Genomic DNA, 15,180 nt, shown 5'->3' with positions numbered 1-15,180 from the left:
ATCATAACTCATAAGTTAACATTATCATAACTCAAATAATAGTAATTAAATATTTGACATAATTTAAACGTTGTCAATTTTACTTCAAATCGCATAATTTCATACCTAAGATAGTAAACCAATCAATCTGAAAATAAAATGTGATTTGTGGGATTGTTCTATTTTTTATTTTGTAACATGAGCTGAAAATAAAATAAAAAAAACTAATTATTTTTTAAAAAATAATAAGAGCCTGAAGTTCATCCTAGCGCAAAATGGCTCAGCCCCTGCTGCCACTCCCTAAAAAAAATTGTCTGCCCTCTTCAATGTTTGTTGATTGGACAAATATCTAATTAGACATGTCCGTCACCATTGCTAGTGTGAAACCCTTGTCCCACATCTTAAAAATAAAATATTTAAATGAGTTTATGATGGCTTACAATAGACTTCTTTAGCAACTTGGGTTAATCATTTTCGTAAAGTGAGGACGAATACGAAGTAGCTGTTACAACTCGTGACTAAATTAAAATTAGACTACTGAATATAATCCGAGTACGTTTCTATTTGATAGGCGACAGGTTGCAAAGACAATTGTTTATTGTCGACAAAGGAAATAAAATTCATGAATTTTATTGGTATTCTATTTGAACTAAAATTTTAAATTTTAGTATTTTTTTTATTATTGAATTATTTCGTATCCATTTTTTATTAAAATAAATCGAAAAAGTTAATAGAAATTTTACATAAATTGTGATAGTGAATCATGACCAAAAAGTAGTGATTCACGTGAATGATATCTTTAGGTATTGGAATCGATTTAATATAATTTCCACTCAAAAAAGTTTGAGCTAGTTTATGGATCAATATTTTAAATGGCTGACATAATTTTATTTTTATATTTTGTTATAAGTATGATGCTTTTAGCTTTTGATTTTGCTAATCATGATCAAAGTTTAGCGATTTGTTTGAGCAGTATTATTGTTCTTGAAACTTTGATTAAAATAATATAGCGGATTTCAATTATTTGAATCCAAATAATGCCTTGTACATGTGATATGATTTGTAATTAGAGCTATTAGTATATTATAATTGCACTATATATAATCGAGATCATCTCCTCCCCTATAAATACTCAGGTTTGCTCATTTAACAAAGATTGCAATATATTGCATTCAATAAATTCTCAATCTACTTGGTAAATCTTGTACTGATTTGAGGGTCAGAGTGGCTTACGTCGGAAATCCTTCTGGCGCCCCCACTAACATTATCTTGTTGAGTGTGTGCAGATTGTCTGACCCTGGGTCATCCCACCAAGACATAGCACTCAGGCAGTCAAGGACAGAGCACCCGGACAGACCAGGACAGATCACCGGGCAGTCGAAGCAAGCACCGGACATTCAGAGACACGGACAGACTAAGCGAGCACATAACCGACGGTCATAGTAACATCAGAAGGAAGAACTAAAGCAAGGCAGAGCCCCACTGTAATAAATTTGTACCTAAGCCAGACCACCTTTGGATAATTTAAAAAAATAAGCGTAAAAATACATTAACCAAAGATAAACAACTTATTAAACTAGAATGAACCATCAAACCTATTTATGATTAATTTGGTCGTAAAGACGGACGGAAAATTGTATGCATTTACGGCTTTTTGGGATTCCGACATGTCTTATAGTTTATACGTCGTATTGCGACACTCTAACCAGCAATTTGCGATTTTTAAAGGCCAATACGAAGAATATCTTTTTAAGAATGTGTGATGGTGCTGGATAGTTGCTGGATATGGCTAATAAGCGACATGTTATGCATGAACCTCGTGATTTTAACGAGTTAATGCCCCGTAGCTTTTAGAAATTTTTTCTATATTATTACAGCGCACATAACCTGCAGCTTGTCTATATGTTTTAACAGACCATAAGCACGCGAGGAATTCACTTTCCCTGGCATGTTAAAGCGCGAAAATACTTTCAGCGCGTGTCGCGAACAGTGGTATTCGCAGCGTGCTTTAATGCACGCCGTTGATACGTTGCTAAACACCATTTTTTTGTGGCAAGTATATATTCACGGTCACTGCAGAAAAAAGGAAACTGCATATGCTAGAGTAATCAAGAAATCATTATGTCAAATACTTCAGTGAAAGCCCAAATAAATGAGAGAGATGACTTTAGTTATGCAGTTGTTCAGTATGTCTTACAAACCTTCTTAAGCCCGTGAACGACCATCATCCCCGTAGTATGAGGCAATTCTTCCAACATTTTGAAGTATGAAAGAGGTTGGACCTGAAAATCGTCATCCCAAAAAAATCCCTGACCAGCTCTGTGGTCGCATATTCAAAAAATGTTTTGCTGTGGCACACATTTGGACTCATCTACAAACAAAATGTTCCACAAAAAATAATCTAGCATCATGGTGTAGATGTAGATCATATAATTATTCGGGTTGGAAAAAAATGGAAAACATTCTCTCCACATATTAAGACACAAGAATCTTCATTAATCATCACGTGACGGTGACTACTAAGTACCCCTTCAAGTTTTTTTCAAAAAGCATGAGAAGGAAATTTCCATGATTATTCATAGTACCTTGGGGTTCATGGCCGCCAAGCTTGGTATGCGAAGTTTGATGTGGAGCGCTCCGTCAAGATTTGCGATGTCATTTCCCCATCTTTCCAGTAAAGCAGATGTAGTAACATGTGTTGAAGATCCTTTTCTGTGATACTACTTGGTCCCCCATCTGGAATCAATGATCGATCAGTTCTTGTGTGAGATTCATTTCAGTGAGTCTAATTCATAGTTTTTCACAATCAAGCAAACATATATAGTTCATAGCCAGTAGTTATTATAACAATCAAGGTCATGAATAATAAAATGTCGATTCAATTACAGCGTTGCTATCCACCAATAAACATCATCTCGAGACAGCATACTAGCTACAATGAACAGTCCATCAAAACTGATTGGAATTCTACTTTTTTTTAAAGCGGCGAACAAAGGATTTTAACGTATTTATATTACAAATCATGTCACATTTTAGAGAAGCGCATAAATTTTTCTTATTTGACAAAGAGTGGGGGATAATAACACAACTCGCCATTGTTGACCAATGAGTCACCATATACATACTTCATTTTTCTAGCACATTACGAGAACTACAGTTGATCGCAGCAAAATTCTCGGATTCGTATATACTTCGAAGTACGATCAAATAGTTTACAGAAATAATAATAACATTTGATCGCAGCAAAATTATCCAGGCTAATATCAAATTAATCTAAAATTTTAAAATAAATTTTTTGAAAAAAAATCGGATTACCCTAGCTTGAGATAATGTGGCTCGCCACTGAGTGGTTGTCAGCAATCTAGTTCCACAGATAATTCTGTGTTCTCGTTAAGAAGCAAAAATGATCCAGCATGAGCTCATTTTAAAGAGGACATGGGTAATTTTGATTTTGAAATTTTATGTTTATTTGGTTAAGAAGCAAAAATGATTCAGCATGAGCTCATTTTAAAGAGGACATGGGTAATTTTGATTTTGAAATTTTATGTTTATTTGGATATTTGTTGTATTTTTAGCTTATTAAAAACTATAAAGTAATAAATAATTAATATATTTCTATTTCATTTACTATATAAAATAAACATAATTTTAATAATTATTAATTTGGTTCGATCATTCGGTTGACCGATCGGATCGATTGAACCATTTTTAGACAAAACTTGTATGAGACGGCTTCACAGGTCATATTTGTGAGACGGATATCTTATTTGGGTCATCTATGAAAAATTATTATTTTTATGCTAAGTGCCTAAGAGAATTACTTTTTATTGTGAATATGTGTAGTGTGTTGACCCGTCTCACAGATTAATATCTGTGAGACGTCTCACATGAGACCCACTCAAAGCTTGGAGCTCGACATTCGCGCTTCGGAGCACTTCATGCTTTTTAGAACCTTGCTAAGAGGTACTTGACTAAGATGGAAAAGTAAATCGAGAAATACGCATTATAGACATGAGTCTGAAATAGAGGAAAACAAACATCGATCTCATATTATACTTTCATAATAATTCAGTGAAAAATATGATCTACACGAGAATCAATCATACGAGCGGAAAAATATCAACTTACGTCACTTCGAATCCTATCATACTGTCATATGCATGGGTTTGCTTTAGCTATTCATGGAATATCTTCAATTAGATAAAATAATGTGTTTCATTTGAGCCTGTCTCACGGATCTTAATATGTGAGACGGGTCAGCCCTACTCATATTCACAATAAAAAGTAATACTCTTAGCATAAAAGATAATACTTTTTCATGGATAATCCAAATAAGAGATCCGTATCACAAATATGATCCGTGAGACCGTCTCACACAAGTTTTTGCCTAGATAAAATGTTATTTTCCCGTTATTTTTTCATACAATTATAGCGTTGAACTTTAAAGTTATTGCTAAGCCATAAAATAATTTCTCCGTCATTCTTCAAAAATACTTATTAGATTTAGACATTATTTGGTGTGATTTTTTCATTCAGAGTTTAATTCAAGTTTAATAATAATTAAAATTAAAATAATTATATTATCAATATATTTCAATTTATTATCCATATATTATTAATATTTCATTATCTTATCCAATATCTAATTATTCGTAACAAGTTTATTATTTTGCAGCAATGTTCAAGATTACTTAATTATATGATATGATTAAATTAACACTATATATCTCCGTAATATGCGTGAACTTTGGAGTTTGATAATTGAATGCAATAAATTTTTATATATGATTCGAATTCAAACATCGCTTAGAAAATGTCAAACGACATTACAACATAAATGCTGAAATCCAACTTTACAGTAATAGACTTTGCATGTTAAAAAGGTCGTCTTTTTCACATTAATTTCATCCCATTTTTCCAACGCATTTGGTGAAAACAAAGACATATTAGAAAGATATATGTATTATATTCAATTCACATTGAGTACTAAATTTCAAAGAAAACAAAATTTTGACCAGACGGATAGGAGTTCACTTTGAAAAATTGATTGGATTCGAGTTTTTTAGCGTAATAAGAATTAAGACCAATCGAATTTCATTTTTTTTATTCTGAACCTAATTGGTTTCAAAAATCAGGGATTTATTCTAGAAAAGCACGTAATATGGACCTGTTAGGATTTTAATATATATGAAAGAATTGTCGACTGATTTTCTTAAAAAAAAAACAACAAATAAAATATGTACCAATGGTCTTTGATCTTCCTTTTCTTTGTAGACAAAAACTTATGTGAGAATGTCTCACGAGTCGTATTTGTGAGACGGATCTCTTATTTGGGCCATGTATGAAAAAGTATTACTTTTTATGCTAAGAGTATTACTTTTTATTGTGAATATCGGTAGGATTGGCATGTCTCATTAATTAAGATCCGTGAGACGGTCTCACATGAAACTCACTCTTCTTTGTATTACAATCCCTTTAATTTTCTTTCCTCCTATAAGAAACTTTCGAACCTCAAAAAGCTGAGAAGCAAATCTCTAATTTTCGTAAATTAAACATAAAATTTGACATGAAAGAGATTAAACATAAAATTTCACTTTAACAAATTTTTTTGCCATCCTCAGGAAATGGTTAGATCTAAAACGATGCACTACTTGTCTCTAAATCGACACGATCTAGTATAATTAAAGTTCTTCGAGTACAAAGTTGTGCCAAATATCAGTGTATATATAAAATATGGGCTGCCCAAAGTAACAGTGTTGTGATCCTTCATAGTCTTCAATGGTTGGAATTACTCACATTAATAATTCCAAACAAAGAGAAATAACAACGAACACAGGCTCACCTGCGATTCCAAGTTCATCGATGACCATTCAGGATCGAGGATAAAGTACGTACGTAGTAGCAAAAATAGTCAAAGGCCTGAGCAAAACCAGCCCTAATGATAATTGCATGGAACAGCAAGTATTCTATGTTGAGGGGAATGAAGCCTGGTCCGAAATCATTCAAAAAGATTGAAGTATATGCGATTGTTAACATTTATCGCGTGAAAGAATGGTTTCGAACCAGACAACCTTCCCCTCAACAAGTAGTACTACTCCATGTAAAAAAAGAGAGAGGTGTTTGTTTCTTCATGTCTCCATTTATTTTGTCTTCTTGGACCCTTTTTATATGTACAGATGTAAAGGTGAGAGGTAGCTGGTAGTTAGTTGCACTTTACATTTCAACGTATCATGCTTTTCAGACACAAGAACTCACAAATATATCGTTTGTCACACGTCCTTGATGCTTTAATTAATTAGCAACTTAAATATAAAGTTCGATCGAATTAATACGAATCAATGCATAGATATAATCAAGAAACATGCGTTTACATCTTTCTTTTTCTGAGGTAAAGAAAATAAGAAGCACTGATCCCATATATTTTCTAGTGGAAGTGATGGAAACATTTAGGGACCATTTTTTAATTAAATATGATACTCGCGGAAAATTTAGAGTCTGATTCTAGCAAGTGTCACTAATCTAGATGCAAGTTTCGAAATTGCTCTGAACCTGAAATCACGAATAAGACCGTTTGAAGTTATTTAAAATAATTTATAGATTTTTATATGTTATAAATTGTTTTAAGAATTTACAAGCTGCGATATTTTATTATAAAAATATGTTATTAAAGTATTTGAATAAAATAAGATAGTGGAGCTTAAATATGTTGATGTGTTTGGTATTATAATATTTTTTCATGATAATTAAGTAAAAAACGTAATAGTATAAAATAATACAATATTAATTTTGTCATAAATTATTATCGTTGTTGTGATTATTATTTCAACTTTAAATTATTATTTTTTTATAATAATTATGATTAGGACCGTAAATATGAAATGATTATTTTATTATAATTATTAATATTATGGTTTTTAAATTTTTTTTTCATGATATATTGTAAGAGGTAAATTTGAGATATGATAAAATTAATAAGAATAACTTGGTTTTCTAAAGATCTTAAAATAATTTTTTTCAAATAAGTCCATATACCTCAATTTTTTTAAAAAACAACTTATAAACAATCAAATAATTTATTTTAACTGTTACAAAAAAATTTTAAAAAACTTTTATCAGACAAATTTTAAAAACTTATAAGTTGAGTAAAACAGTACTGTCGAAGTGGAAAATGGAGAAGTTTAATCGGTGGGGTAGTGAGAATGGTAAGTACAGATATCATAGAACACAATAAACATGAGGTAGTCAATGCCTTTCACAACAACAGGAATATAATTTACAGACACTTGAGTAGTAGTATAACACGTATCTGGGTAAATTAAATCATATTTCTTTTACAATTTCACACAATAATTTAAAATGGAATTTTTCAGTTCATGAGTATATCCAAACAAAGCAACTACCAGTCACAACTTACAAGGCTCAAACACTAAGGAATTTTAGGCCTCAACAAGTCAAACAAGTTCCACCATTAATTAGATAACTTACAACAGCTCAATAACAAGCACCAATTTCAACATGTTTATGCTCTAATTTAGCATGAAGGAGCACGATTCTGGATATTGACCCCAAATTTTCTGTTTGTGGAAGCCATAGGAGGACTATTTCTGCAGGTGGTGGAACCATGATGGGCTTCTTGAGTTCCCTTGTCTACACATTTTGCAATGCAGCATCCCTTCCTTCGACCCAACTTCGGCGATTTTGCACGAGTTAGAGGTGGCTGGATTTTCAAATAGGAAAATGGATGAGTCAATATTTGTTTCTCATCTACAACATTAAATGCCTCAAAAAGAGGATATGAAAGCCACATAACACAATTATGATTAAAAACTGCAGTACCTTTTTCAACTCAACCTTGGGTGGTGGTCCGTCGTTGTAGAAACTAGGCATAGGAGTTGCCTTGAACAACAGATTCTTTCTTAGTTGCTTAATCGCAGCGTCCTTTTGTTCCTACATGTTTTAAGAAGAGATATAACTAAGGGATGCATCTTAGAAACGAGCAGAAAGCACTTTTAATAACATTTACAAAAGTCGAGACTTTGAACTTCAAACTTGTAGCAGTTGACAACATCTCATCAGAGAGTAAAATTACCTTGGTCCTAGCTTCACATTGAGTTTTCTCAGCCTCAAGTGCTTGATGTTTTTCCTCCAATTTTGAGTAGAACTAAAAAGACACACGTTAAAAAAACATCAGAATCATGCATTCTAGTTTGGCTTTTCTATACAAGACGATTATCATATACAAATAAATTGATAGAAAACAACCTCCTTCCTCCTCTCAGCGCGTTCACTGCTCTTAAACACAGGTGCTGAGGCAACAATTGTCCTCGACTTTCTTGCAGATGCCATTGTTCTTTGATTATGGAAAATTAGATGAAAGTGTCACTACATAAGAAAGAACCTTAAACAGGGAAAGATAATGAATCAGTCTTTGTGGAATTGGATACCGTGAGGCAACAGAACACTTATCTTCTTCATCGAGTTGTTTCTTGTTATCAGGTTGCAGTGGCTTCTTTTGTACAACAGGCGAGCTTATCTGTAACAGATAGAGAATAAATAGCAAATGAAATTGACGTCACACTGGCTTTAGAAACTAAAAGTCTCAATCTCTAGTCAAAACTACTAATTTGATTTCTCTATTACATTAGCATTCTCAAGCAAAATATTTACATTTTATAGAAGCTTATGATAGAAACCACGAACTACAAAGTCATGCAAAATCAACAAAACCAAGAAAGTGAAACATTCTGTCTCACCAGTTCTTTTTTTGGGGAAAAAAACAAGAAGAAGAATAGAAAGAAAAATGCAGGTGTACAAGTTTTAGTAATGAAAAACAAATCAATTATTATTCTTCAAAAGGACTAAAAATCTAAAATCGGTTCAAGAGATTTACTAGATTGTGCTTTGCAGAAGTTGGATGTTGGGAAGCATGAATAGGAGATAAATTATCTCCAGAAGTGATATTGTCAAGATCAACTCCATACGGAAGAGTTCCACCTGAAGCACGCTTTTCAGTTGCCAGAGCAAAGGGGTGTGGAACTGTGCATTTAGTTTTACAGCTTCCGCCAGCAGATTTGGTAACTTTCTTCTCATAACAATCTGCCACCTTTTGACCTTCTGATGATGCGGAATTCTCAAACATTTTTATGTCGCTTGGCAAATTTGGCTCGTGTTGGTCAACTTGGAAAAATTTGGAATTTTCAACCAACTTTTCATCATTGCATTCCTTTACTTCGTATTCCTTTATTTCAGTGGATTCGTCCAACACATCATCAAGCTGCGGGCCCAGACTATTGAGCTCATACTGCTGAACCACATCAACTTGACCAGCACTCACTGTGTCAACGTCGACACCATTTGTGCAACATGAATCGTGGGTGACACCATTTGAGTATATTATAACACCATCTGGCTCCTTGTCAATATGAATGTCACTGCCTTCGAGCTCCATAACTCTGAGATAATAGGAAAGATAATATAGTAATGTGATAATGTCATTCAAGATTAAGTACGTGTACTTTCCCATCTCAACATAGTGCATGAAACATGGCATTATACGACTTCCAATACAGCATGCACTATTAAGAACCTTAATTGTCAAGGTAACAAACAAGATTAAGAAAAGCTCATTCCCACGAAAAATGACCGAAATCGTTGACCAAGAACCTGTGTCATCGATCATTTATTCTATCCATATTGCACATGCTTACATTCATAAAATTGAAAGATCTTTCTTCTACTTCCTCAATTAATTTTGTTTATGCAGCCTGGACAAATGCGCTTGATGGAAAGCCCGTTCTTAATATGAAAAAGAGCATGCCGAAAAAGGTGCAATCATTAATATTTGAGGCACCCCATGATAGAACTTATGAAATTCAGATCATATTCTTACAAATTGTATCATGCTGCTTCACAACAATTAAGAAAATTTGAAACACGAAAGTTATGGTAACAAATTATTTGCCCAAGCTAAAATTTGTTTTCCCTTGATATACTAACATAATCATATGTAAGTTGCACAAACCAAACACATAATAATTCTATAAAAAATCAAAATTGTATGGTTTATTGACACATAAAGTATAGAAATTTGTTACAAAAGCAAAATTTGATCATTTCAAGCTCAAATTTAGAAAAATCTTCTTTCAAATATTGATAAAATATTCACCAGTTTTCTTTTTTCTTTTAAATCTGAAGGTAACAAAAACACAAAAAGTCGCCATATTCTGAATCCAGTTAAATTCGTCAAAGAAGTGAACTTAACGGCAGATTTTCCAGTACGAAGTTTCAATGGGAAACGTGCAACTTTCTATGCACAAACTAATTGAAGATAGGATTCAATGAATTATACGGAGTCTAGCAGATAGCGATTTCATGCTTGTCAGTTTCTGCACACTTCAAAAAATATCCCTAATCAAGCGCAATAAACATTCTACCACGACTAGATAAATCAACTTCAAAATTCCAAAATTCAACCAAAACAAGAGGGTAAAAACAAAAAACAAAAAGCAGAAAACAAATGCAGCTTCTTTTGAACGAAGAAAATAAACAACAACAAAACTGGGTCTTCTTGCGCAAAACTCAAAAATGGGGACACTGGAATGAACCTAGTTCGACCACCATACAAATGGACGCACAAACAAACACATGTTTACATACACAAAACAGAGATATTCAAAATGAGGCGATTTCACTCACAGATAAACGTGATCGTGATCTTCCAGGTTCGATTATCTCCTGGGTTATCCTTGTCGAGAGGATGCTAACTCTCCCAATTGCGTGTGCAGGGGTGGGGGGGTCTGTCTTCTGCTGCAGATATAGGGTGGGTTGGAAGAATAAAATAACGGCGTTAGTTGACGGCGGTAGAAAATTTTGAATCCTCGCCAAAAGAGTGGGGTGGTTCGAGTTTTGTCCCAAGATGTTGGATGTGGAATTACTACTTTAGCCTTTTTGGATTGGAGGCAAAAGATTTTGAATAAAATTTCAATTTATGTAATGTATTTCCTTGCCAATATTGAAATGGATTGCCTTCAATATAAGGAACAGTAGGTCTATTGTAAGACGGACTCACGAATCTTTATCTGGGAAGTGGGTTAACCCTGTCAATATTCATAATAAAAAGTAATACTTTTAGCATAAAAAATAATAATTTTTCATGAATGACTCAAATAAGAGATTTGTCTCGTAAAATACGACTCGTTAGACCATCTCACATAAGATTTTGCCTATAAACAAACCATGTAAATTTGATCATACCGAGTGGTTAATTAATCAGTTTCGATGGTAAATTTCGAGTAATTCTTCTTCAAAAAGAAAAAGATTCTTCAACAGAAGGGGTGAAATTGTCAAAAACAAAATTTTAAGCATCCTAACAAATCATGATTAGTGAGACAGCTAATTGTGATTTTAACCAAAGAAATGCGTCGGACCCATGTTTGATTAGTATTCGGTAACCCTTTTGACAAAGTCATTATACCACTTAATTAACTCTTAATCTCACTTTCTTCTCCCAAAACGAAAATTTTGTGTGCTAAAAAATTATAGAGAAAAATTAGATTAATAAATATTCAGTCGGGCCACGGTGGATAATATTGGTAACATGAACTTCACCTATTTCAAGTTTTAACAGCATTCTCTTTTAATGTTTTTCGAATTCATATTTTTTGGAATTTTTCTAAATTTGAATTTAAACGTCGAAATCCCTCCCAAGATTTTTCTGTCGTTGTCTCATGCAACCATTTGATTTGGGACCATGCCTTTAATTGGCAGCAATTTTATCGGACTGAAAGTGATATCATACCTAAAACTAAAGCTTTTTGGAACTCAATTAAGTGTTGGGAGAGTCAAAAATACACTTTTTTGGTGAACATGCCACACATTGTCTGATTGACGTGGTTTACAGATCAGTGAGTTCAGCCAAAAGATTTACCTCGTCCACGTCTTCAAATAACTGTTGTGAATTTTCGATTAAAAATAAGGATTCCAAGCAAATCGTCAATTTGTGATATGCTACAAATCCATATTAAAGTTAGCTGAATAGGTGTACGTAGTGATTATTAAGTGGAAAGCCGTCAATTTTATATAATTTATAAGTTTGTGAATATATTCGTGTCACCTCACTTGTGGCTCATAAAAATTTTGGAATTATTGATATAGCAATCCCAACAATAGTTATGCCTATGTATTTAGGATGATGACGGCCCTGAAACTAGGACAGTAAACAAATTGAGTTGGTTTGTGAACTCTTCGAGTTGACTCGATAAATATTTGATTCATGTTTGGATTTATCGAGCTCGAACTGAACTCAAATATATTTGAACTTTTTTCGAAACGAACTCAAACTCAAATTATTTTGTTCTAGCAAACATTAATATTTTACTAATATAATATTAATATATATATATATATATATATATATATTATATTTATATATATATATATTGAGCTTTCGGATATTTTGAATTTCCAGACTTTCATTTTCGACAGTTCAAATAGCTCTAACTCGAATTTTTTTTCGAACCGAACTCAAGTCAAAAAATAAAAATAAAATTTGAGCTCGAACTTGAATATACTTAATTTGATCCAAATTCAAACTTTAAAATTTTACTAATATTTGACTCGATTTAATTTGTTTACACACATATCAGAAACCAAAGAGATAAAATGCTATAAATAGTGCAACTTCAGATGATTAATTGTATTGTAAATTTGTCATGCTTCGTTCTCTTGCAACCCATGAAGTGGACGTATAACATTCTGTGAAAATGATTATGTTTTCGTATCTCCCGTTAGGTGTTTTTGGATCAAATGACAAAATTTTGGATGATAATTAAATAATTAAATGGATTCCTGATTTTCGGATTTTGTGGCTATAATTAAACAGAACAAACGTGTGAATGTGATTAAGAACTGGAAAATTGTTCCGATGTATATCGTATCAATATTTTCTAAGAAAAATGACTAAAATTGTAAAAAAAAACAAAAACAAAAAATACGAAAATGAGATAGAAATCAGACAATATTAAAAAAAATAGTAAATAAACAAATTTATACAACCAAAATTGCAGTTTTTGAAAGAAATATAATTGTTCACTGACATATAGTTTACATAATAGTATCCACCATAAATCCTTTAATAAACCAAGAACTTGATTTGGATATAATTACGTATGCAGCAGCAATTTCAGTTTTTTCCCCCTTAAAAAAACATTTTAAAAAATGGAATATTATTAAAAATAACTTCCTTTTTCCTTTTTAAAATTTTCTTCGAGTTTAAGGTTCCATTTACTTGTGATTAAATAAATATATGCACACTTAGTTTGATTATATTAGTTACAATCTACGCTTCCCCAAGTTATAAAAGTATTAATTAAGAAAACAATCATTTCCATATAATTTCAACCAATTAAAGCATTGAGTTAACTTTAAGTAAGTGATGAATGTTATAATATACATGAAAATTTGCAATTCTAGTTTTTGAGAATACAACGTATATTATATATATTAAAATTTATCTAAGCGAAAATAAAGATACACGACGAGTTTTTCTCTTCCCATTTTGAAATATTAAGTGTCGTCTTCCTTTAGTTCTTTTGGCAAAAACAAGTTATTGGATGCAAACCTAATATTGACAAGTTACACAACTAAAACTCAAAACATGTCAACTTACAATACTAAAATTGTAATTTTCCTTAATATACATGTATGTTTTTTATTTTATGATATTTCTTCAATTTTTTTTTTCAAAATCACCTTCAAACATACACGAAATACAAAGACTAAACAAAGTGTAAAAATTGATGATGTAATATTTCAAATCCATGGTCAAAAAAAGGTCATCTAACTAAGTATTCTCTATGTATGAGGAAACAATATTAATTGCTTTACATGAGAATGAAAACAAGTTTCGAATGCTCATAAAATGTATCCTTTTAATCTTTTACTCTAATGTTCCATTGGATTAAATGTATTTCTTTTATAGACGTAAGACAATAAACTTCATATTTTTCATTTATATGCTTATATAATAGTATTTCATGTTAATTATGATATATTTCAAGTTCGTTCAATAATAATGTTATTTGAAATTCTTTATATTTCGACCTATCATCTACGCGGTGGTAATGTTGTTCAGTTGAACCCTCATTCTCTCAATTATTCGTTGATGTTTTTCAAGGAACGAGTCATACAAAAGTTATTAGCATACCGAATACTTTTAAGTTAACTATTGGCTTTCCCCAAAGTGGAAGGTTTCCTGATAAGGTAGGTGTCTTGCCCGGCGGAACATGGTTTTAGTTTTACATTTTTGTAAAAAAACAAAGGCAAAAACTTGTGTGAGACGGTTTCACAGGTATTATTTGTGAGACGGATCTCTTATTTGGGTCACCCATGAAAAAGTATCACTTTTTATGCTAAGAGTATTATTTTTTATTGTGAATATGGGTAGGGTTGACCCGTCTCACAGATTATGATCCGTGAGACGGTCTCACATGAAACTCACTCAAAAACAAAAAAAAAACACAAGTTGAATTCGAGATTTTATTTCAAATTTGAATATTAATGTTAGATGCCGTTATAAGTTAAAGGTGTTAATAATTTCATAAAACTTTTATGAAACTGTTTCATGAGTCTTGTATGAGACAAATATTCGATATGTCCCGACTCATGAAAAAATATTATTGTTTATATCGAATTACTTTTCATTTCAGGTATAGATAGAGATGCTCAATTTGTTTATCAGACATAGCCCTGTAAGACCGTTTTGTATAATACCTGTATGAGTGTGTAAGTCAAGGTTCATCGACACCTACGTACTTGACTACTTGTCCATTTGACCAGACCAGTTAACATCGTCATTGTATATATCGGTTGCATGAAAACAAATCCACTGGATATTAAATACATATTCTACCTAAACTGCCCCAAGGGCTTCGTGGGGTTTGGGATTTATCCCTTTAAGTATATGGTAAACAAAATTTAAAAGTCTGTCATTTGACTTGATATTACTATACGTGTCATTTAAAATTCATCGTCAAATCATACACATTTACTTAAATCGATCTATCCAAATGAAACTCGAGTTTTCCGAAATCAATTATTTCGGTGACTAAATAACTAATTTATTGGTCATAAAGTTACCTATTTATCTCTTCCAATTAAAACAATTTGATAAAAATTAATGTGCGAATCGTGAAAACTTGGTTT

At 32.1% G+C, this 15,180-nt stretch overlaps 1 protein-coding gene across 1 annotated transcript; it reads right to left on the bottom strand.

Annotated features, from left to right (window-relative positions):
* Positions 1-7,270: 7,270 nt before the first annotated feature.
* LOC140815148 (protein WVD2-like 3) lies at positions 7,271-10,842 on the bottom strand. The gene is made up of 7 exons (XM_073174258.1): positions 10,675-10,842; positions 8,870-9,431; positions 8,424-8,512; positions 8,242-8,329; positions 8,069-8,140; positions 7,816-7,926; positions 7,271-7,696 (listed from the first exon to the last, which is right to left on the bottom strand). The coding sequence occupies exons 2-7, from the start codon at positions 9,425-9,427 to the stop codon at positions 7,511-7,513; spliced, it is 1,104 nt and encodes a 367-aa protein (XP_073030359.1). The 5' UTR covers positions 9,428-9,431; positions 10,675-10,842; the 3' UTR covers positions 7,271-7,510.
* Between the last annotated feature and the right edge of the window lie 4,338 nt (positions 10,843-15,180).

The sequence above is a fragment of the Primulina eburnea genome, chromosome 15 (assembly GCF_022965805.1).
Source record: "Primulina eburnea isolate SZY01 chromosome 15, ASM2296580v1, whole genome shotgun sequence".
In the NCBI taxonomy this organism is placed as follows: Eukaryota; Viridiplantae; Streptophyta; class Magnoliopsida; order Lamiales; family Gesneriaceae; genus Primulina; species Primulina eburnea.
Note: the sequence above shows the minus strand (reverse complement) of the source record. Positions and strands in the feature narration are given on the sequence as shown.

Bases quoted from the DNA above. Each gene is read 5' to 3' on its own strand.
- LOC140815148 (XM_073174258.1), bottom strand. From the start codon at position 9,427: ATGGAGCTCGAAGGCAGTGACATTCATATTGACAAGGAGCCAGATGGT. The intron at 7,927-8,068 runs GTAATTTTACTC...TAAAACATGTAG, and splicing joins AATGTGAAGCTAGGACCAAG to GAACAAAAGGACGCTGCGAT. The intron at 7,697-7,815 runs GTACTGCAGTTT...TTGAAAATCCAG, and splicing joins CCAAGGTTGAGTTGAAAAAG to CCACCTCTAACTCGTGCAAA.